General features: G+C 41.9%; 2 protein-coding genes across 2 annotated transcripts in view; one reads left to right on the top strand and one right to left on the bottom strand.

The window, feature by feature from the left end:
- The window catches only part of capn5b (calpain 5b), a 42,256-nt gene extending 19,022 nt beyond the window's left edge, over positions 1-23,234 (top strand). The window contains exons 5-15 of the mRNA XM_068599747.1: positions 5,249-5,457; positions 5,819-6,011; positions 8,585-8,778; positions 11,246-11,323; positions 11,883-12,078; positions 12,169-12,291; positions 12,406-12,602; positions 13,194-13,315; positions 13,398-13,448; positions 14,452-14,588; positions 15,852-23,234. Coding sequence (XP_068455848.1) covers positions 5,249-5,457; positions 5,819-6,011; positions 8,585-8,778; positions 11,246-11,323; positions 11,883-12,078; positions 12,169-12,291; positions 12,406-12,602; positions 13,194-13,315; positions 13,398-13,448; positions 14,452-14,588; positions 15,852-16,034 — 1,683 coding nt within the window. The 3' untranslated portion in view covers positions 16,035-23,234. The remainder of the gene's footprint in view (positions 1-5,248; positions 5,458-5,818; positions 6,012-8,584; positions 8,779-11,245; positions 11,324-11,882; positions 12,079-12,168; positions 12,292-12,405; positions 12,603-13,193; positions 13,316-13,397; positions 13,449-14,451; positions 14,589-15,851) is intronic.
- ompb (olfactory marker protein b) lies at positions 2,713-3,195 on the bottom strand. The gene has a single exon (XM_068600063.1). It carries the CDS (start codon positions 3,193-3,195, stop codon positions 2,713-2,715), a length of 483 nt encoding a protein of 160 aa, XP_068456164.1.
- Positions 23,235-23,586: the final 352 nt, after the last annotated feature.

Consider the following 23,586-nt stretch of genomic DNA (forward strand, 5'->3'; position numbering starts at 1 on the left):
AAACTACTTTGAACTGTATGAGCTCAGATGTTTCAGTCATCAGGAAATGTATCTGAAATGATCTTTGGCATCCATCCTGACAAAGGAATCAAAGTGATTACGAGGTTTAATGGGATTTGAAACAAGATGCCTCGGCCTGTTGTAGTGAGACGCCGGATTGTGACAGTACGCTCAGGGAGAGGGAGTACATATGCGCTTGCTTACACAGTATCTTCCCCTCTGTTTACTCTGTTTCTCGAGCTTTGTTTCATCGCATACACACAAGCATCGCCCAGCTCCACATCCAATGAGCAGCATGTTTACTGCTTAATTTCCTTTTTTGCCCATTTTTTTTCTTTTCTTTTTTTTGAAGGGAGATTGCATTCCTTGTCATTTTCTTTCTTGCGAGGAGCAATGCCGCTTGAGACTGTCAAGTCTATTTTCTTCATACAGCTCAATATCACATATTTGCCTGAAGGGGCCTTACGATCTGTAAGAGAATAACACACCTTCTGTCTTTTGACCCCCGATTCGGTTGAGGAAGAAATATGGAAGAAACCTCAGAAAGAGCAACAGAGGAGGAATCCCTCACGCTGGACGGACAGACTTGCAATAGATGTTGTGGATACAGAATCCAATCAGGATGACAAACTTATAGATATATAGATACCAAGGAATATAGACCTCCTCTCCACCATGGAAACTAAACAAGATACACAAACACACAGGAAGAAAAACTAAATCCCATCATTCACAATGGGAGAATGAAACAAACGGGGACAGAGAGACACACAAGAGGAGAAGCTCTCCTAGAGGACGAAGACCAAACAGGAAGTTGACCACCTCCTTTTAAAATCGTCTGTCCTCTCGTTCAACCTTGCTTTCGGATTTAGGAAGAGACATTTCAATACCAACTGTGGTAGGCACACTTTGTTGAATCGGAGTGCTCTTTGCATTTTGCCGTTTATATTTCAAGGTTGCAGCTGGTTAGCTTAGCTTAGCACAATAACTGAAAACTAGTCGTCGTCCCCCCCCCCCCCCCCCTCGTCAAACAGCAAAGTATTGTTTTGATTCCTCTTGTCACAACGTTCAGGCTAGCTGTGTCCCCCTGTTTCCAGTATTTGTGCTAAGCTAACTGACCGGCTGTATATTTAACTGCCAGATATGAGGGTGGTTTCAACCTTCTCATCTAACTCTCAACCTGAAAACGAATGAGATTGTCACCCAAAATGTACAAACCACTTTAATAAAAAAAAGCTTACTTTAATAAAAAAAAATTAAAATTTAAAAGACTGATGAGGAATCCAAATTGGAAAAACACGTTTGAGAGCCTTATGTAAATTATCCTGCAAGCCGGATCACTTAAGACCCCTTCTGTATGCTTTTTGGTTTGTTTGAAATTTGACCACAGCTGATGAAGTAAGACCTCCTCTGTGAAGTCCGTTTGTTTGATCTAAACCATAGTGGAAGCCTGTTCATCTGTTCAAAGTCTCCCGTGTTGTTGGCCACCAGCAGTCCTTCCTATGAAAGCAAAACAAGTAATGGTCCAACTCTCGCAGGAGCACATAGTGTTCCCCAGTGAGACCCGAGAGCTGTTACTGCTTTTGTAGGTGTTTCATTACCTGCAAAATGTGCCTCTCTTTTGGCTTTAGAGCTGTTGTACCTTCTGATTTTGCTTTTCTTAGATCCTTGTAATTACTCAAGGCAGTACATGTTTAAATGTTAGTGTATATTTGTTGATCACTTAATAATACCACTACTGGCATAATTTCCCCCAAAGCTTGTCCATTTGTTCAGGGTAATTCTTGTCTGTCAAATTGCAACGAAACGACACATACTAATGAGGTCACTCAGCAATAATTTCTATTTATGCATTCAAGTTAATTGAGACTTTTTTTGTGTGTGTGTGTAAATTTCAGCGAATGGTTTGACAGTTCAGGTGACAAGTTAGTTACATGCCTTCTATCAACAAGACAAACAAGTCTAATACCTCCTGACATCTCAGTTATTTTCTTTTCCCTCACACCTCATCTGACACGCGGCTTCTCATTCACAGTCACAGTTGGTGTTTTATGCGACTGTCGCAGCGTAAAGCATGGGGGTTGAGAGACAAGATCCGCATGTCTCTCTTGTTTGCCATGGTCACCATGCAAGACAGATGAGAGATGGATGAGGCAACTGGAACCTGTCTCCCCCCAGACCCCCTCCCCCTGTCCACTTGGGAATATACTCATGCACACAAGAACACACTTGTCTCTATCCATTATCTCACAAGGGACTCATTGCTACCAAACCCGTCAGGGCTGGCTGTTTGTCAAAGAGCAGGAGATGGTGAATAACATTTTAGCTAAACACACAAACCCAGAAAATGATCGTGTCCAGACGTTGAAGAAAATGCAGATACACCTTTTTGATTCATTGGTTTTATTTGTATATATTATATATATATATATATATATATATATATATATATATATATATATATATATATATATATATATATATATATATATATTCAACATCATAGAATACAAGGATACAACGTCAACAGGTTCAGCAACAGAAGCAAGTTTTTTATTTCATTTAATTAGTCTTGTTCCAAAAGGAGGAGGGCAAAGAGTGTATTCTTGTAATTACAGGTTGTCAGGCGATGTGATATTTTAGGCTTTCTTTTCTGCTGTCTCTAAGAAGTGAGATATCCGGACAAAACAAAGAGTTTTTAAGTTTGAAGTCTCAACAATCCACCGTGAAGTTGATGGAGCAGTCGACAGTCTGAGGACTGCAGCCGTCTGCAAACGCAAACAGGAAGTACATCGTCTTCCTTACCTTAGCCAACTCCGCGATCCGCTCGCCGAACTCGTGCGCGTCTGCCTCGTAGCACTGGACGGGTGCGTTGCGGGCGTCGCCCGGCGCCCTCCAGAAAACCCCGACGGGCTCCAGCAGCTGCCGCGTCATCAGGTTTGTGAGGTCGGGCGTCCAGAGCTGTGAGATGGCCGTGACGGTGAGGCGCCCCGTCTCGGCCAGCCCCACCGTCCACCGCAAGAATCCGAGGGACTGCTTGGAGAAGTCCAGGCGGTAGACGGCCTCGTTGGGCTGCAGCAGGCGTTCGCCGTCCTGCCTCTTCACGCCCCGCTGCTGCAGAGACTGAACCCGCAGGCGCATCATCTCCGTCAACTGGTCGTCCTGCCGGAAGGGCAGCTCCAACTCTGTAGACATGCTCGGACGGCACACCACCAGCAGGCCGACAGGTCGATACCAACTGCAAGGCTGGATTAGATTGGCAGCTATGTCGAAACTAAGCGTCTTCACGTTGTGTCTGTCCTCCTCCTTCTTTCCAGTTACTCTTATGCATGTGTTCATGTCTGTGTAGCGCCGATGGGAGAGGGGGCGGGTTTCAGACAGAAGTACAGATTAGCAGAGGTGCTCGGCAACAACATCTAATGACATTTGCAACCCCCGGCAAAGGGTTTGCCCCTTAGGGAACTGTGTCTTGTGTTTTTGTGTCTTGTGTTTTTCCTTGGCTACAGGTCTTTAATACCTCACCTGAAGTGCTGTAATACCAAAACCCATGGATGCTTGCATGAGCGGCAATGCAAATGTGAACATTAAAACAGTTTTTTAGGAGTAAGACCGTATCTTTTATGTTGGACACTGGACTCTTATCAGGTGTGGGGGGGAAGGAGGACGGTGTGAGGGGAGAGCCTCCTTGTTCCCCGTGGTGACAGACAGCAGGGGAAGTCAAGGTGCCTTCTGCTTGTGTTCCCGGCCAGTCGTCAGGTCACTTACCTACCAGAGTGCAGTTGCTGCATAGCGACACTTGGCCCAGATGAAAGCTGAGATAGATGGAGCCTGTGCTCTCTCACTCCACAGTGCAGTCAGAAAGTAAGCAATAGCGAGGTGGGATTGCCTCCCGAAGGATTACAAAATGACTGAGGTTTCTGTGGTGCAGTGCTTTGTTCCTCCCTCCTCCTTTTTTCTTCTTTTTTTTAAAGGAGCTGTTGCTGCTTCACCGAGCCGGTCCTCTGGAGAGGCCGGATTCTCTCCATCAGCAGTGTGTCACCTCCTGTAGAGCGGTTTGACAGGAACTGCTGTTCAGTTAGCGCACCTTGACATCTCCAAGCACACCCGCTGGAACACTGACACTTAATTCACACGTCATCACTTCACTGCATCATTTTTGCCGTTTTCATTGCATGCCATAGTCGCACTGGTGGAGCTTTCGCAGGTGCCCTTTCGCAGGTCGCCTCTAGGTTGGGTGTTCTGTTATGACTCTGAGTCACAGTGGGAACATTGGGAGGCAGCAATCACATTAGCAAGCACAACACGACATAATGCAGGGAAAAATACTTTGTGTGTTTCCAGCAGCAACAGGCAGCTGAAAAAGGATAAAACAAGCTCTGATGAACCCACTGTGCACTATGTTTTGGCTGCGATAGCAATATAATGCTGAAGTATTTTGTCGAAATCAAGCCATTTATTGTCTAGTGTCTAAATGTTTGCAAACCTAACTGTTAAAAACTACAAGGAGAGCAACAAAAGAAAAGTCCATAACCAATAAATAACTGTATCAAAAGGAATTTAATAACGTGTGAGCTTAGCCCGACAGAGAGACGCTGCAGCGTGATAATGAATGGCATCAAAACATTAAAAAGTACAATTAATAAAAACACCAGTAACGTTGGGGCTTATCAATACTTAAATCTTTAATAATTTAACACCAGGCCCGATTCATACAGAGCTTCGTAACGCATCTCTATCTTCAGATAACGTAAAAAACACAAACAGCTCTCATTAGAGCCACTGTTCTTTCTGGGCTGCCGTAGAAACACGGCAGACTTTAAGTGTATATATTTTGTATCTTTCAGCGATGCTTTCATTCATGTTACCTGTGTATGCTTTAAGATTTTATGTGAATTAGTTGCTTGTTGTTTACCTCTCATCAAAATGGAGGCTGGGTTATAGAGGTTTCAGTGGACCACAGCAGCCGCAGGCAGCTGAAACACACACACACACACACACACACACACACACACACACACTGCAGTTATTACCTCTCACCCATGTCCTATTACAGCTGGATTTATGACTGAGAGAGCTGAGGTGATAAATCTGTCCCCTAATCCTAAATGCATCAGCAGACATGAGGGTATGCTGTCTCAGTCTGGCAGCCCACTCCACCTTGACATTATTTATGCTCCACGGCCCACCGGTTTGTTTGGCTTACCTGCCCTCTGCTCTTCTCCCCGCCCCACCCCCCGTCACCCTCCAGGTCATTCCTGACTGGAAGGAGCAGGAGTGGGATACAGAGAAGCCAGAATCGTATGCTGGGATTTTCCACTTCCGCTTCTGGCGCTTTGGCGAGTGGGTGGATGTGGTGATTGACGACCGTCTACCGACGGTGGACAACCAGCTGGTCTACTGCCACTCCAACGACAGCAACGAGTTCTGGAGTGCCATGGTGGAGAAAGCCTATGCCAAGTTAGTACCGGTGTGACAAGTATACAGATACAGTTTTAGAGACCAAACGCCTAAAATTAAATTATTGGATTTCAATTTTTTTGAAGTTCTGCCTACGTAAGTGTAGACTTTAATAAAACACCATTCATAATCTTTCTAAATCAAATAGTCTAATGATTAAACAAAGCCCATGTACAAAAGCAAAATAGATTAGATGACTTCAATGTTATGTGAATAAATATTAGGGCCACAGCTAAAGATTATTTCCGCCATCAATCGATCATTAATCATCATCATCCGGTCTACAAAGTATTTGAAAATACTCTGAATTTATTAATCGTCTCCAATAAACATGACCTACCTCTCCTCCTCTTCCTGTCAGGGTGTATGGCTGCTACGAGGCTCTGGACGGAGGAAACACGGCCGACGCGCTGGTGGATTTCACGGGCGGTGTTTCAGAGCCCGTGGACCTGCTGGAGGGTCAGATGGCAACAGATGAGGTGGCCCGAAACCAGCTGTTTGAAAGAGTTCTCAAAGTCCACAACAGAGACGGTCTCATCAGTTGCTCCATCAGGGTGAGCTAAGAGCTGCAAGGCTCAGATCATACCGGAGTCCTTTTTTCCATCATTAAAAATGTGTTTTATTCACTTTTTGAAGACCTTCAGTCAACTTTGTGAGTGTTCAGGTTTTACATTTTTTAATTTCCAGATATGTGTTGTTGTCTCAGGCTCAGCTCAGTTATATTTATGGGACAAACACATTGATCATTACCCTTTGCGCTCAACACTGAGTCTACTGGGGCTTTGCCAGGCTGTGATTGAGCACAGTAGTGCTTTGAGCTGAATGCTAATATTTGCTAGTAAGCTCACAAACACAAGTACAGCTGAAGCTGATGGGAATGTCATTAGCTATTGTAGCTGTTTGGTCGTAAACCAAAGCATCGAATACATTTAAACTTTGACCCGATGATGGCGCTAGATGAATATTCATCCTGAGGAAAACATTTAAGTCTCGTCTCAAACGTTCCAGAGAAACATAAGGAAGCTCACACTTCTTTTTTTTTTTTTAGCAGCATTTCAACACCTGTTCTCTGAAAACAGTCTAATCCACCACCAAAGATGACCCCTTGTGCCCCAGAGCTCTTAAATAATTAAAGCATTTTCTGCCGTGACTTTAAAATCCAGGGATGAAACACTGTCTGTGTGTTGACTTTGTCTCGCGGCAAAAAGATAGCAGCCTTCTTTAGTGCCAAATCTCTGCATAAATTCTTTCTGCAACTTTTCAAAGGCTCTTCAAAGCTGTGTAGTAATTTGTTTGAGATTACGTGAGATGAACGCAAATGAATAGCACTTCTGAATTTGTCCATTTTGAGGATATCGTGCAGGCATTTTCTAGAAACTGAAGCCAAGAATCTCTCAGAATTACCCATATTGATTGTTTTTGATCAACCAAGAGAACGAGGGGCTGTCAGCATGAAGGACTGCATTTTACTTTAATGTATGGTGAATGGTTTTTATAGTACTATATTAAGTTCTCTGTGATCTTAATAAATAATACTTAAGGGATTTGAACTGCCTGCGGAGTGCCTTCATGTTTGCTTGTTAAGAAAACGAATGCATGCCGTCTTATACATTTACCTGTTTAGCCCTCGGTCCTCTGTCTCTTGCCAATCTTAGTCCCTGACGGTCTGCTCCCTTATTGTGATTCAGAAGCGCACGCAGTTCAATTTTTAAATCATCTGGCTCTTTTATATGCATGAGTTTCAGTACTGGAGACTCTATTGTTCAACTGTAAGAGTAATGAGAGCTCAGAGAATGTAAGCAGTGCTCTACAACAATGCATTTTCCACCTATACCCTTTGTTGTTGTTACTTAAGCTTGTATTTCTCAATCATAAATCCTTTGTGTGTTATGGGTGTCTACGCCTATCCTATGGGAGACCTTGTATTGAGGCGACTAGGGTGCTGATTTGTGGAATCTCAAGTTCTGTTTTTGTCTTTCTTGGGCAGACAAAGAGGAACAACACAGGCGAAAAGTAAAGGTGCAGCCAGTGGTTTGAGTTTTATTACACCTTTTGTTAAATTTATAAAATTCTGTGCCCTGGCTGTCCCAGCGGCCCTGGCTTTGTAAGTAGGAAACGCACAAAGTGGTTCAATCCAAACATATGGATATGCTTCGGCTCGTTAGATTGGTTCGATTCACCGCAGTTCCGTCGTTCGGGTGCCGTAAAATGAGCGTACACAGATGGTTCAGCCACCATGAGTCCCTTAACTGAGCAGGGAACTCAAACCGGAGATCAGTATTCCTTCTCACAGCTTCTATTTGGACAAACCAATGATTCAGACCGCTATAAAGTAGAAAAACTATTTGTCCTGTCGATCTTTTAGCTCTTTGTCTTATTAATTAGGTGCTCAGTTCAAGTTTCCAGTCTAATAGCTTGGCCTGCAGTCGATTAATCAGTCTAACATGATTTTGATTATTTGATTGTACTGTGTGTATATATATATATATATATATATATATTCTGAAACCCAAATTGCCTCTTGTACACACCCTCACCGCACAAAAACAGTTCTCAATAAGGGATTACCACATTTCAGGTGGTTTTAAATAGTTATGATGAAATGGCTCAACTGTTGGTTTATTATAACATGTCGAATCATCCGACTGCTTCAGTTCTTTGCGATCTCAGCAGCTGTTGTAGTGTTTACTGTTATCATACTGGATAGAAAGACTGGCTAAAACTCCAAAAATATGACCCACATTCCAATAAAACAGTAATATCTAATAAAGGTTTCATGTAACGTCTGCAAGTTGTTAGCCGTTATGCAGATGCTGCAAACATCCCCAGCTTGAATCCATCTGGGGACCTTTGTTGCATTTTGCTCTTTGGTTTCCTGTCATGTCTCCTCTACTGTTTGTAATAAAGGAAACAAAAATCTCTGTTTTCGGTTCCCAGACAACCAGAAAAGTGGAGCTTATTGTGCAGTTTCCACTTAAAACGGCACCCTGTGTGCCTTTTACCAAACACCAAACCTGTTTGTAATGTCCCAGGAAGCTGTGCCAGCTTACCTCTCTTACATATTGATTGAGATCCACAAAATCTTCAGTTTCCAACCACTAAACCTCCCCATTTTCCTGTTTCCCAGGCGACCACAATAGAGGACATGGAGGCACGGCTGGACTGTGGCCTGGTCAAAGGTCATGCCTACGCCGTGACGGACGTGCGGAAAGTGAGGCTAGGTCATGGACTGCTGGCCTTTTTCAAATCCGAAAAGCTGCAAATGATCCGCATGAGGAACCCCTGGGGTGAAAAGGAGTGGAGCGGCCCTTGGAGCGACAGGTAAATCCCTCCACTGCCACCTACAGGCATGGCTGAACTACTGCAGCTCATCGCAGCTTATCTCAGTGGTTCTGAACCTCTTTTTCAGTGATGTACCCCTTGTGAAATATTCTTTTTCAGCCGAGTACAAACGGAAAACATTGTGCCAACGCACAGAGCTGATCGTAAAAAAGAAAAATGCTACATTGCGCAAATGGTAAAAAATCCCCAAGAGAGACGCATATACCGAATGTGTTGTATACATACGTGTCCAAAGCTCATAAAACCAGAATAATGACGACACATCACAAACGGAAAATGCTACATTCGGAATGGTATCCAAACAGAATGTTTGTTTTATTCATAGTGGAGTTACAAATAGACTGAACATAGCTCGTCTATTTGTCCTTTCATACTTGACCTTGTTATGACCTTTACCACTTTAACACATTTTATGAAGTACATTTGGAAAATGTCGAGGTACTCATGTCTCCTTTGTCTCTCGAATTTGACACACTGTTCTCTGATGAATGAGCCAACAACGAGTGACTGAACAAAGACCAAACTCTTATAAAATGCCCACAAAGTAACCAAGAAAGCTGCATGATGGGAAACGGTCATGTAGATGATGAAAAATGCAGAAGCAATCAAGGCGATGGGTCACAGAGCAAAGATAAATGACTGAATAACATCAAACAGTGCAGTGCAGGTCAGATATAATTTTCCCGGGATCCTACGAAAACAGACTTTTTACTGACTAAATATTCAATTCTAACATGTAGATGAATCCAAAAAACGTGTTTCCACGAGTGGATATTCAGTCAGGGGGACAAGCTGTTATATCTCTCTTGAAGAAAAGAGCGTTTTATTCCAGTTTTACTGGCTGCATTACGGCCTACACTTCTTTGGGCAACAGGTAACGCCGAGATAGAGAAGTTGCTCCTTCGACATCTCTCTCTCTCTCTCTCTGTCTAGACTCTATGAAACAAACAGGGAGGTGCTAAAGCCGGATCATAATGGAGCCTGAATTATTGATAAGGCCGAAAAGAGAGAAAGATGTTATTAAAGAGACGTGAGTCATCTCTCTTCTTTCTCAATCACTCGCCCGCTCTCGCTGAATAATTTATTCATGGTTTGATAAAAAAACAAAAAAAACTTGTTACTGTAAATGGAGTCTGACAGTCTGTTGAGAGGTGGACGCTTGTCAGGGAATCATAAACACAGACCTAATGCATCCAGTAAAAAGCCTGTTTCCCCTGAGCAGTGAATACAGAATGGACCTTGATGTTTAGGTATGATTCACACTCACGAATGCACACATTCAACTGACTCTTTAACGTTATCGTGCCCTTGAGGGGGAGTATCATACATCATTTATATACCTGTGATTCATACATTAACAGGACATTTTCACAATCATTAAGGTTATTAAAAGATTCACAGGCGACTGTCCCACTATTCGAATATATTAATAGTAATACGCTTTAAATAATAGGTTTTAAGGCTCTGTAAAGTGCTTAGAAGACGCTGTTAACATTATATGTTAATAAGACAATATCAGTGTGAACAATTAACAATATTGTTAAATTATAAGACATTTATAAACAGTTATAAGAACATGTTAACAGTTTATAGAAGTTGTATGAGTTTCTTATAATAACATAAAATGGGTTCTTGCGGTCTTGGAAAACCAGGATAAGCCATGGTAATTTAAAATGGTTAATTCCAGGCTTGGAAAAGTCCTTTGAAAAAAAAAAGTCCAAAAAGTTTTGGAAAAGTCATGGAAATGTGTTGTATTGATATGTTCATGACAAAATAATGAATATGCTTATAAAAGGCATACATACAGGCATCTATATAAACGCCTTTTCTTTTAATCAAACTATTGTCTCTCGTTCATTAGGGTCATTTAATGTATACTGTATGCTTTTGAATTCTATCTACATTTTATCACGTTTTCCTGTTTACACTGAGATTTCACAAAATGTTTGGTCGTGAAAAATTTGTTTAAAGCCAAAATGTGTATAAACCCTGTAGTGTAAAACCGTTACTCATCTTTTTCTGTTTCTTTATTAAGATTAATACATACTTATCTTAAATGTATTAGTAGTTAATGATGCTTTTTGCAGCTACCAGATCTAAAGCGACAACAGTGCCATATTAATGGCTTAGTTAAACTTTCTAAAGGTGTTTGTAACGCCATTACATCCATTATAGAAACTCATTGAGTTGTTTTTTTGTTTTTAAGCAGACTATAAACTGTTGACTCGTTTCTTATAAGAGCTTATCAATATTTTATAATGTGTTCATGATGCTATTATTAACATATACAAATGTTAAAACCATCTTATAGAGAATTATAAAGGCCTTATTATATATTTACTAACGCTTATAACAAGACAAGATACTGTTTGTTTTCTCGTGAGATCGTGAGCTTGATGCTGTTCTTCTCCCTCGTTTGTGTGTTTGCTCTCATGTCTCACTGCAGTTCGGAGGAGTGGAACAAGGTGAGCAAGAGTGAGAGAGAGAAGCTTGGCGTCACCGTGCAGGACGACGGCGAGTTCTGGTGAGACCCTTAAATCTACTATCAATTTATTTAGTTGATCCCTTCCCTTATTTCAACTAAATGCCCCTCCAAATGTGTGTGTACGCATGAATCGTCCATCCACCAAAATTAATTAAGCTCTCCAACCCGCATGAACTCCACCCTCTGCTAGTCCCTGTGGGCTGTTGCTTTTTAAATTATATATTGTCTTGATGTAGAGTGTGAGAGGCTGCTTTCAGTAACTGTTCTATGGGTGCTGCATTGTCACTGCAGCAAATATCATGGGACATTGAAGCAGCACAAGTGTAGTTATATACTACACTCCTTACCTGAACTGATGTATCAATACAAGTTACGCTGCTGCTGCAGTCCATATCGGTCAACATTTAATCTCAATCCTTGTCAGCGCCAAAAATCCCAGTTTTCCTTTAACACGTAACCCTTTTCTTTGTTCCTGATTTCATTTCATTTCCTCTATTTTTGTACCTGTTGAAGGTCTTCTTCTTTCAAGCTTTTTCCTCTAGTTGGTATCCACTCTCTCCGGTCTCTTCTCTCCTCTCCTTTTCCTGCCCTCCTACAGGATGACCTTCGATGACTTCTGCCAGTACTTCACTGACCTTATCCTGTGCCGCCTCATCAACACCTCCTACCTGAGCATCCACAAAACCTGGGAGGAGGAGGTGATGAGGGGCTCCTGGGTCCACCGCCAGGATCCCCTTCGCAACCGGTCCGGAGGCTGCATCAATCACAAGGCCACTTTCCTGCAGAACCCACAGGTTAGTGGCGGTAGTGTTTGTCTTCATGTTATAGAGAGATGCGCGACCAGTGTTGGAGAGTTAATGGCGTGTCACTCTCTCTTTTCCCAGTATGTGTTTGATGTAAAGAAAGTGGAGGACGAGGTGCTGATCTGCTTACAGCAGAAGGAGAAGAGAGCCACACCCAAAGAGGGCAAAGGGGAAAACCTCGCCATAGGCTTTGATATTCATCGGGTAGAAACACACACGCACTAATATCAAGAACCCCCCAGCAAACCTGAAGACTTGATAGACTAATGAATAGCTCACGTGGACGGATTTCTGCTATACTGTCTTCTCATCCTGCAGGTGGAGCTAAATCGTAAGTACCGTATGCACTCAGCCCAGCAGAAAGTAGCGGGCTCCATCTACATCAACTCGCGCTGCGTCTTCCTCAGGAAGGACCTGAAGGAGGGCCGTTACGTCATCATTCCCACAATCTTTGACCCCAGGCAGCAGGGCGACTTCCTACTCCGCGTCTTCACTGATGTGCCTTCAGACTGCAAGTAAATCTGATATATTCTCACTGAACACATAGTGTAACGTTTTGGAATTTCCTGAATCGACATTGAACCTAAACTACGTCTGGATAGATTCACAAGCTGTGGGTCCCCTTGCAGTTTGCACACTCTGTATGTAATGGAAGTTAAGCAACTCTTCAACTCAATGTTGTGTCGAGTGGTGTGAGTTACCAAGCAGCAAAACCGTTTTAGCATGAAGTGTTTTTTTCTGTTTATTTCGCGACGTCACACATCTGGCGATGTGATTACTTTTGTCAATACAGTATAGAGAGGTTACCTGTGAGCTAGTGATGCTACAAGGCAAGTGGGATCACATACAGTTCCCACTCTTCTGCACAAAGAGCCTCACAGACTGCAGTGAAGGGATGGTAACACAAAGCTGTGAACCCATCCCACAAATGAGGAACCATTGCACAACCCCTACTTTTTGCTAGCTGCATGCACAAATGCTACTGCTGCTGGTCTTTGACTTTATTTTTGTTGTTGCTGCATACTACTTCGGTTGGCAATGTAAAACCGATGCCTGAGTCCAGCTGGCTTTAACAGTTTTATAACGAAACACTCTTTCCTTCCCAGAGAGCTGTCTCTGGACGACCCTCCTCAGACATGTTGGACGGGGATGTGTGGCTACCCTCAGCTGGTCACTCAGGTCCATGTAATGAACGCTGAAGGCCTGCAGGGACCGGACACCAATGGAGGTAGGACCACGACTCGCATCGCATTGTATTTGCATGTTGACGATCATATTCCTGAATTGTAAACTCCTGTAAACACCCACAGAGCTTCACTGCCTCAATCCCAATAAGGAAAGACTTCTGAGCAAAGCACAAGGTACTACAGCACCATCTGCTGAAACTGTAGCAGCTATTATTAGCCTGTAGTATAGAGTCCTGACCCCCCTTCAAGCTCTTATAGCGTGTGCACTAACCTGTGACGTTTGCAACACACTCCCATTTAAAGCCACTATGTATTAGTATATTAATTGTTTTATTCAATAACTTAAAAATGAGACAATCTTAGTAAAATTGGATTATGTATCTCTGGTGCCATCCAGTGGGCACAATGTCACCAGGGAGATCTGATCCAAAGTCCAAAATGCTTATATCCTCCACATAGTGGCTTTAAATTAATCTGCTGACAGAGCAGAAGTGGTGGAAGACGTACTCAAATAGTTTACTTCAGTAAAAGTGCAATACAATCATGAACAAATACTCCATCGTTACTAGTAAAACACCATCATTTAAAATCTGCTTTGTGTAAAAGTATTATCAAAATTAACTTTAAGTATCAAATGTATTTCCTTCTAAGGTCACAAGATATATCTAAGAGGCTGTAAAATGATCAATGGGATTAGATACAGAAATTGTCTTTATTCTTTTTTTTTTCCGGGTGGAATTATAGGATAATGTTTTCCTCTTTGGGCCTTGAAAATGATTTAAATAAGTTTAAAGTGTGGTGGACTTGCTAAACAAACAAACCTAAATGTTTCTCAGAGTGTCGACCAATGTTCTTCCCCTCTGATCTTTACCACTGAACATCGTTAACAGTTCATTGAATGTTTCAAACTTATTATGTTTTTATTTCAAATCTTAACTTGCTCAGTAATTTCAGATAAATGTAGTAACGAAACAAACAACATGAAGATATATTTCCTTTTTATAGATCAAACCATTCGAGAAAATAATCTGTAAATTAGTTTTTGACAAAAAAACAAATTAACTTCTTTATTATTAGTTTTTTTCATCCAATGAAGGACAGAGTTTTTGATCTTTTGCACCTGTCACCAGACTTCATGATGTGCAAGAATCATTTTAACTTTTCTTCCCATCTTCAGCTGTAGATCCGTACGTGATCATCACCTGTGAAGGCGAGCGGGTTCGTTCACCAGTTCATAAGGACACACGGTGCCCAAACTTTGACATCAAAGGCCTATTCTACCGCAAGAAACCCAAGGAGGGCATCCACATCGAGGTGAGCCGTCACTCTGCAGCCATCCCCCTTGTGGGACTGTACACTGACGTTACACACATGTTCATGAATGTAGCAGCTCAGGTCCTGTGAATGACGGCAGTCTCCAGACGCAATGATTGCAATTTCCACAAGCAAACATGTTTTATTGTGCTGCCGTTTCCAAGACCAACCGATTTTGCGAAAGATTAAAGCACTGTTACAGACGGGGCACATGCCGTGTGCGTGCGCAGACGTACCTCAAAGTCACGTTTGCAGGCTCTCTATCAAACTAACTGCGGCTTTTTTAACGCTGATGGCTCCACATATTACTCACCGCCTTTCCTGCAAAGCCCAGCTGCAAACCTGTGAGTAATGCAGGCTCCTGTCAGCTTTTGCACGTCCGAGTACCCCGCCTCCCCTCAACCCCCATGGGTTGAGGGTGGGTGGTGGGTGAATCGTGCCGACACAAGCAATGCCGGCGAGGGCAATATTATGGTCCAGTTCTAGGGTGAACCAATACTTTAACCTTTTGTATACCTCAAGGGCATCCAAGGAATTCAGCTGAAGATCCATTACAAATGAATTACAGGCTCATTATCAGCCGATTTGTGAACGCCAACATGCTTGTTAGAGGATTATTGTTAGTGATGCAATGTTGCATTTACTCAATCAGACCTGTGAAATTGTATCACTTGTATCTCAATAAACGAGTCAGAAATAGGCATCTGCTGCTCTGTAAACCTTTCTAGTCTTGGTATACCGTTAAACACTAGCACAGCTGCCTTTTTTTGTGTTCCAGATTAAATAACATTGCTCCATGTCTCCCTTTACTCCGTAAGAGAAAACTGCATTTATTGTAAATTGCTGGCAATGTAATATTAAACACAAAAGGTTCAGACTCAGCTCTTTTTTGTTTGTTTCCCTTTATCTTCTAAATCTTTCCCTATTTATTGATCTGTATGTATCTATTTCTATAAAAAAAATGTAATTCAATTTTTTTTAAATTTGAATCAAATTGTGTCATATAAGTTTATTATCTTTGAAGAGTGCTATCAAAGTAAAGTTTATTACTTTTTGCTGTCTATAGACACTCGTTCGTTGTCTCTATGCTTCGTCTACCTTCTATCAAGTTTGAATGTCTGTCCCTTGTGTATATTCTCCTGTAATTTTCTCTTTCCTTTCTGCTTATTGCCTTTTTTTAAAAATCTTTTCTGTCCTCTCTTTTTCCTGCTGCCCCTGTTTTCGCTTTCGGATCTCTTTCATCCTCCCCGGTGCGGCCAACAGATCTACAACAAGAACATGATCGTGGACACTTTCCTGGGTCAGGTGATCCTGTTCAGCGACCCCAACGAGCGCCAGGAGACGCACACGCTTCACCTCCGTGACAAGGGCAGCCGCCAGGACAACGACCTTCCGGGCACGCTTACCGTTCGCCTCATCACCGCGACCACGCTCACCAACATCTGATGCGATCGTTTTTATTTATATATATATATATATATATATATATATATATATATATATATATATATATATGACGATCAACACTGGAGGTGGCATTCAGTCGTGGCCCGACGCTCATATCCGTCGTTGATCCTCCAGCCATGGCGGGAGCTCACTGTGTCTTTGTTTTCTGCCGCTTGCGTGCTCTTCGTGTCTCTTATTCTTTCCCTATCTTCTTTTGCTTCAGCATTTTAACTTCAGCTTCGTCATGAAGGTTTTTGAAGGCCTATAACTTATATTTCCAGATGAAACGTAGAACGTTTTTAAGGTTTTGTAGCCTGAATCTCCATCAACACCCAAGCTACAATTTAACTGACTTTTAAGAAATCAGTTGTAGAATCTACAAACTTCTTATTTTCTTCCTGCATATTGTTAAATCCAGACACATACACACACTCGTACATGCACACACAGTACACATGCAGACATGTCTGCACTCTCCATGCATGTGCCAATGTTTCCAAGGGCTATGCATCGCCTTAAGGTCGAGTCTGCCTCTCCACCTTGAGGAGGGATCATGTTAAATACTCTTCTTCTCCATCAGCTGTCCTCAGAGTTAGCGCAGTCTCCATTTCTGTCCTCTCTCGTTTCTCGTAGTTTTCATTTATATTTCCCATATATATTAACATGACGTATACTCTTTTATATCTGTGGATAATTGTCCCGCCCAGTCATTCCACCCAGACACCTCAAGTCTTCACCAGTTTGCCGGAGCTTTGGAGAGCATGCAGCACTGTCTGTCACTTTTTACTGTGGACTTTACAAAGGAAAGCCAACAGCAGCTACTCTCTCCCTCTTTTACTGAGAGCTTTTCTGTGTCGTTTCTGTGAGCGAGCTCATGTGTGAAATCTTGCCTCCCATCTTCCATCTTTTGAACCATTTCAAACTTTCCCGAGACGCTTTCTGCCGGCTGCTATGGACGATCTCAAAACTGCATGGCTTAAAAACAACACAAAAAAAAACTTGACTCTTTGCCTGTGCTCTCTGGTCTCTCCGGTCGTAGCTTAGCAGCCGGTGCTTTTGATAGTGCTACCCTTCCCCTCTTTGATCCTCCCCCATCCCCTCATGTGTACATCTCAATCCAGCGGAGTGCAACGATTCACTCCGACATAATCAAGTGCTTTATGGGACCAAAGTTGAGCCTCCGCTCTCTTAGTCCCTTTCGGACCGCCCTGGCCTGGCCTGGCCTGGCCTAAGCCTAGCTACAAACCACCACCCCCTGTGCCACATCATCTCTTAACGGCAACACCACTGCCTGACGCTTCCTCTGACTTGAGTCTTTTGGCCCGGGCCGAAGACTTAAGCCTTGTGACCCCCGAGAGACAGCAGCCGTGCTTCTGCTGTTGGCACAGAACAGGCGTGGGTGGGGGTGTGTACGTGTGTGTGAGAGAGAGTGTGCACGCGTGTGTCTGTGTGCGTGTTGCTGAGCAAGTGTCTGCGAGTGCTTGAGGGTGAATGAATGTATATCTCTTAATCCACGTGGTACCTGGAAGAAAACAATGTCTGTGGCTGTGGAAAGGTGTGAACCGAAAGGAAAAGAGCCCTTTAGTGGAACACACACCTTGCACTTTATTTAATTTCTAAAGACCTTTTATGGACGAAAGAAAGAGGAGGGCGAGCTGAGACGGCGTCCTGCCAAACAACCCGTGCCATCGCCTTGATCCTGGCTTTGCCTCCACATCAGAAAAACAACATGGGATGAACTGTTGAGTGATTTCAGAAGGATTTCAGATGGCTTTGGCATATTGAACCAACACTGGTACAATGTAATCTATCTGTGATGAACTATGACATTTCTCGATCATGTGGCCATTCAATTTGACCTTTTGGCACCTGGGCTTTTTGTGATAGAAGCCCAGATAGAAAATCATATTTTTATTTATATTTTTTTCATCATCTTTTCCAAAAGTGCAATATCATTGCAGAGACTTTTCATTCCACATTTTATTTACTTTATTTGTCTTTTTTTTTTCCATAATAGGAATTAAAAATGTACGTTAAAGTCATTATCAAGACATTTCCTTTGAATGTAAGACAAACAGTTAGTGGACTAATCTCTCAGTCAAACTATCGAGTCCGTTTTCCTGATTTTCTTTCAGCGCCTTTTTCCATTACTTGAACTGTCACACACGGCGTTTAATTGATCACACACCTTTGTGTACAGCATCTTTATAAATGTGTCTTGCATGTGTTATTTTCCAATATGTTCATGGCCTTGTATTGTACTGTTTAATTGTTAATATATATATATTTATTCTTTCTATCTCAAAAGTCTTGGAAATGCTAGTTTTGAGCAGTCAGCATGTCTTACACTAATGCACCTCATGTCAGTCTGATCATATCAACAAGTTTGAAACGGTAATGTCTTGTAATACAGTGATGCATTCATAATGCCTCTAGCATCTGTGAACCTTAGCAGCAGTTGTTGACTTCTATTTAGGTGCTATTTATCTTCTCTGTGCTCTTTTTGTATCGTTTGGGGCCGATCACGAGTGTTGGGTCACGTAACAAGACTGAATTAGGAAAGTTTTAGCTTTGCAGACAGACTTTGTTAGAAACTGTAGTGCCAAGCAGTGTGAGGTTAGACCTGTGAGCCTGTGCCTGGAAAGCTTCTGGTTTTATTTACACACCAGGTGGGAAAAGAGAGAATCCCTTCTTCCTCCCTCGCTGAGAGTCATTGAGCAGGAACTCCTAAATGCACCAGTGGAGCTGTTCTGCAGCTTCCAGGTATGGCTGTACCTGTTTGTGTGTATTCTCCACATCATACTGTGACTATGTTGAGCGTGAAAAACAATGGATTGACGGTGCCAAATGTGTAGGTTGCTCATTGGATTTCATTGAGTGTAAAACTGGCTTCTTTTCGTGCCTCTCATGTTTACCGTTACAATCGAGTCACAGAGCTAAGCGTGCTGATTTTTAACAAAAGTAGTATTCGTCTGTCTTTGAAAATCCAGAAGGTTGTTTAACAAAACTGAAAGTTGCTCTGAAAGAATTTCCAGAATCCTCAAAGACTTGTTTTTCTTTTTTTTCCTACCTGGAGGAAATATATTTTACGTTGCCACAACTCATTTTTAGCGCAAGCTTTCCAGACGGTTTCCTACACCAGGATATTTAATGTCTGTGTATTGATCTGTTGTGGCGGGAAGGTTGTTTTTGTTCATGCTTGGAGAGGCTGAACTCATTTTCAAAGGTCAGGTATCATCTTCGTCCAATAGGCGGCATCATTTTATGAATGTTTTCACAAAAATTATAACACTGTCTTTTTTTTAGGCTGGATCACAGTTTGGTTTAGCAAAAACATTTACAAATGATCGATTCATCCCTGATGTCCGTCGAAGAATATCATTGGAATAAAAACAGAAACATTGATAATATTTTTATTAGTTATAGTTTAACTAAACAAACCTCCTTCACCATTTGCTTCTAACCCAAAATGGTGGAAATGGCACATCTTTGCAAAATGTTCTACAATGTGACCAAACTTAAAAGTTATGTAATTAATGCGCAGCATTTCATTTCCAGCTCCCTGAACAGGAAATAGAGTAACAACTGGAAAACAGACCCGCATGGTCAGAAGAGCATTAAAAAGGATTCTGTGAATTTCTTCCAAATACTGGTTAGTTTTGTTTAAAGACCTTCTTTATTTTTCAAAACTTATTTTTCAGAAAAACTCATGTTCAGCTCTTCTTTATCATATGTAAAAGAAAACACAGAATGCACACATTTGGGCTCAGTGACAACTAAAATTACTTTTATCACATTCAACATCACAATCTGACTGTTTTGCTGATTGGACTTTTATACTCTGGAGTTTCTCTAAAACCGATGCCAGTATTTTACATGAACAGGTTTTCAGCAGCAACCATTTGTTATTTTGCTCCCTATTTTTATTACTTTATTTTACACAGAAATATAACATTCAACACACAACCAGGGCACAATAGACGGGAGTATTTGGTGCTTCAGAGTCACCGTGTCAGTCGTAATCCTCCAGTATAATTAAGATTAAGGAGCCAAAATAACATTGTGTCAAACTCATGTGCCACAGCGGTGCCAAAAAAGACAGTATTAAAAAAGGGATGCTTTTGTAGAGACGTTTGCTCATGTGACTGTTGGACAAATGTATGACAGGAGAAGTTATACGTTTGCGTTTCTCATTAATTTTTTTTTCTCCCTCCGTGATGTCCTCTTCTTTGTCTTTAATGTGATTCTCATTGCGTTGCTGCTCTTCTTACTCATTGTACTTGTTGCAGATCGTGATTCTTTGCCAAAAGTGTTATGGCTTTCACTGTTAACAAAAACACACTCACACACACACACACCTACACACCTACACACACACACACACACACACACACACACACACACACACACACACACACACACACACACACACACATTGTATACACTCCAGCTTCTAGACTAACCAGGCTTGGTTGGAGTGTACGGACCTTGACTGGTTTTTTCGACAGTTGCAATTTAACGGTTATGTTTTTTCTGTACATATTTTCCGCACGGCCATGCCAAAGCCGGTTTTAAGAACACAAAACCATTCGAATGAACTGCTCACTGCGTCTGTGACTTTTGTACGAATCCAAAAAAATGCCAGTGCATGTAGCAAAACCGCTTCAAATCTGCTCGCAGCATTATGAATCACAGAATATATATATGAATATACAAATATATATATTTATTTTTGTTTTTCTCTGAGTGATGTAAAACCTAATCTGCTGTTGCTACTTTGATAAACATACTGTGTGAAGTAGAAGGCTTTTGTTGCACACTTGCATGCATTACAACAGTAACCAGTTTTCTAATATTTTGTATTCAGTAACCTGCAGTATACAGTATGTATATAAAAGTAGCATCAACTTGACTTATCAGTTGTTATTATGAGATCCATGTTTTGATGGATGTTATACAGAATACTTTAGACATTTATTTAAAGAGGAAGATGTTCTCGCTCACGACCTCTGGTGATCAGCAGGAATGCGTAGAGGAATCAAACACATTATTTTACTTATTTTACTTAGTCCAAGTCCCATGATTTCTTGCACAGTTGCAAGAGTTTGCTGTAGGCTGAAGTTCTCTTCCTTTTTCTCAGAGAAATATACGATGTGGGAACGCAGCCTGTCACACCAACCAAAGGACATTATGGTAAATACTTCAAGCTGGATGAGAAAACTGACTTCTGTACATTTTCTTTTACTACTATGGCGAATGCGAGACCCGCCCTTCTGTGCCTCTGATTGGCTAACCCTGACTTCTTCACCCCACCCGCAACCAATATTGCTGCTCATGCCTAAACCTCAACCTCTGAACCGACGAAGGAAACAAGTACGAGCCAAGCAGAGGCAGAGTAGGGCACGTCGAGCCTTTGCCACAGCAGGATTCATCCTTTAGCTGTCTGGACCGCTACGCTACAATCTACTGCGAATGTGTGAAACGCATCTACTACACGCCCACGGTGCTGTCCACGTGTGTGTCCGTTTTGGGAGTATAACCAAGAGTATGGCCTATTTCCCAAACTGTCAAACTTTTACTCTAAACCTCGTGATGTGATCATAACTCCTCCCTCGGCTACTGAGGGATGGGATGCGAACAGAAGTAGTGGCCCCGGATGGCCTAAACAAACTGAGTTAGCTGAGCTTTAGCTCAAGCTTGGGACAAACCTGAAGTCATTGGCAGTCAAGAAGGAGCATGAACATTACGACTGAGTCAGTACATTAGACGACACACTGATTGAGTGGACTGGACTGAACGCCAAATGTCATGCGTTCCTGTCGCAATGCATACCGATCAGAAGCTTAGACACAGTATATACACGTTGCAATTTGCTCTGTAATGATCTTAAAAGGAAGGAATTTGAGATAAATAACTAGTATTACTTCAGGTAAAGCTGTTTATTTAGCTGTATTTCGACAAATATCTTTATTAGAACGACTGAATCTGAAGAATTTAAGATTAGAATCGTTCCATATCGCACAAGGTATGATTTTATTTGTCGATGCCAGCCTTACAAGACTGGAATAGACCTGGTCCAGCTCGGTTCATGTAGTCACAATCAACTCAACAATTGTGAGGCCGAGGTTCGTTCTACACGTCGCTAGGCGGAGGCCTGATCCCATTGTCTCGTTAGCTGAGCCTAGGAGATTATAGTTTCACTGGATTCCTTTGTTGGTTTATCTGTTTGTCAACAGGATTACAGATAAACTACTGGCCCTGATATCTATGAAACGGAAGAACTGCTCCAACTTTGGAGCGGACCCAAATAATGATTTACTTTCTTTTAACTTTGTAAGATTGGGTTTTTAGCCTTGATGGATGTCTGCTCTCTTTGACTGCCCTTCTAGTTTACGGTGTGACAGGTTGTGTTACTGCATTAATTACTAAAAAAAAACAATTGTGGCATAACCCTAACAAGGTATCATGAGACTAGAAAAAAGGTAGACACACTAAATTTAAATATTTCAGTGCTGAAAGGTTTGTTTTTTTGTGTTTATTTAAGAGGCTTGTTTCCTGTTTATCAACAATGACGCGATGGCAGTTGAGGTTCGCTTGCCTTCTGATCTTATGGCCTCGTCAACTCGGATACTGCTGCATGTGTCTAACGCTCCAAGACATTAGTTCCAGAAAGAGTACGTCGGGTACCGAACTGAATTTGACTCTTGTGAGGTGACCGGATACCTTCCGCATTCTTGTCATCGACATTTTTATCTGAGATTGAGTCCTGTCCACTCAAGGAATGAGCTTGTGATTCTTCTTGTATTTTTCTGCTGATGTTTATTAACTGGAGACTGGAATACCTACTGCATGGTGACACTTCTAGAAAAATGCTACGGTCTTTATAACAAGTATCTTTTATCAGTATTTTATAACCTTGTTAATTTTATATATACACTTTACCTTGCGTTCCAAACCGGTATGTTTACTGATAGCTAGGTTTCAGAGAGCTGTGCTGTATGTTCTGTACTGTGTGCTTGTCTGTGTGTTCTTTTCGCCGTGAGCTTCCCTTTTTCTTTTCTTTTTCAATGCGTGTTCGTTGAATTTGGTTCTCGGTTACACTGTGGTTATTTTATAGCTACAATCGGAAATTATAATTTTTTCTTTTTGTATTTAATGTCAACTTGTGGCATGACTTTGAAATAAAACAATGAAAACATATTCTGGGTTTGTCATCATTTTATTTGAATGAAAACTACAAGGAACTTTGACCATCGGCATGGAAAACTACCCAAAAATGTATTTTTGTCTTGTCATGTCTGTGAACTGACCTTTTTTTTAAAAAAATACTTAGCATGTGGTAACAACTTGGAAATCATGCCCTGGGTCATCTCCCTCTCCACCTCCCAGCTGGTCTCTGTATCCACCACCAACAGGCTCCACCTCCCAGCTAATCAGGATCAGCAGCCACAAATGAGACGCAGCGAGCGAGTCTGGAGCCCCGTCACTGATCCAGACATCACACCGTACCCGGGCCGCAAGCGCCGAACCACACACGGTACAGGAGGCTGGG

This window comes from Clinocottus analis, unplaced genomic scaffold (assembly GCF_023055335.1).
Source record: "Clinocottus analis isolate CAN_PGR_092001 unplaced genomic scaffold, fCliAna1.0.p SCAF_5, whole genome shotgun sequence".
NCBI classification, from domain to species: domain Eukaryota; kingdom Metazoa; phylum Chordata; class Actinopteri; order Perciformes; family Cottidae; genus Clinocottus; species Clinocottus analis.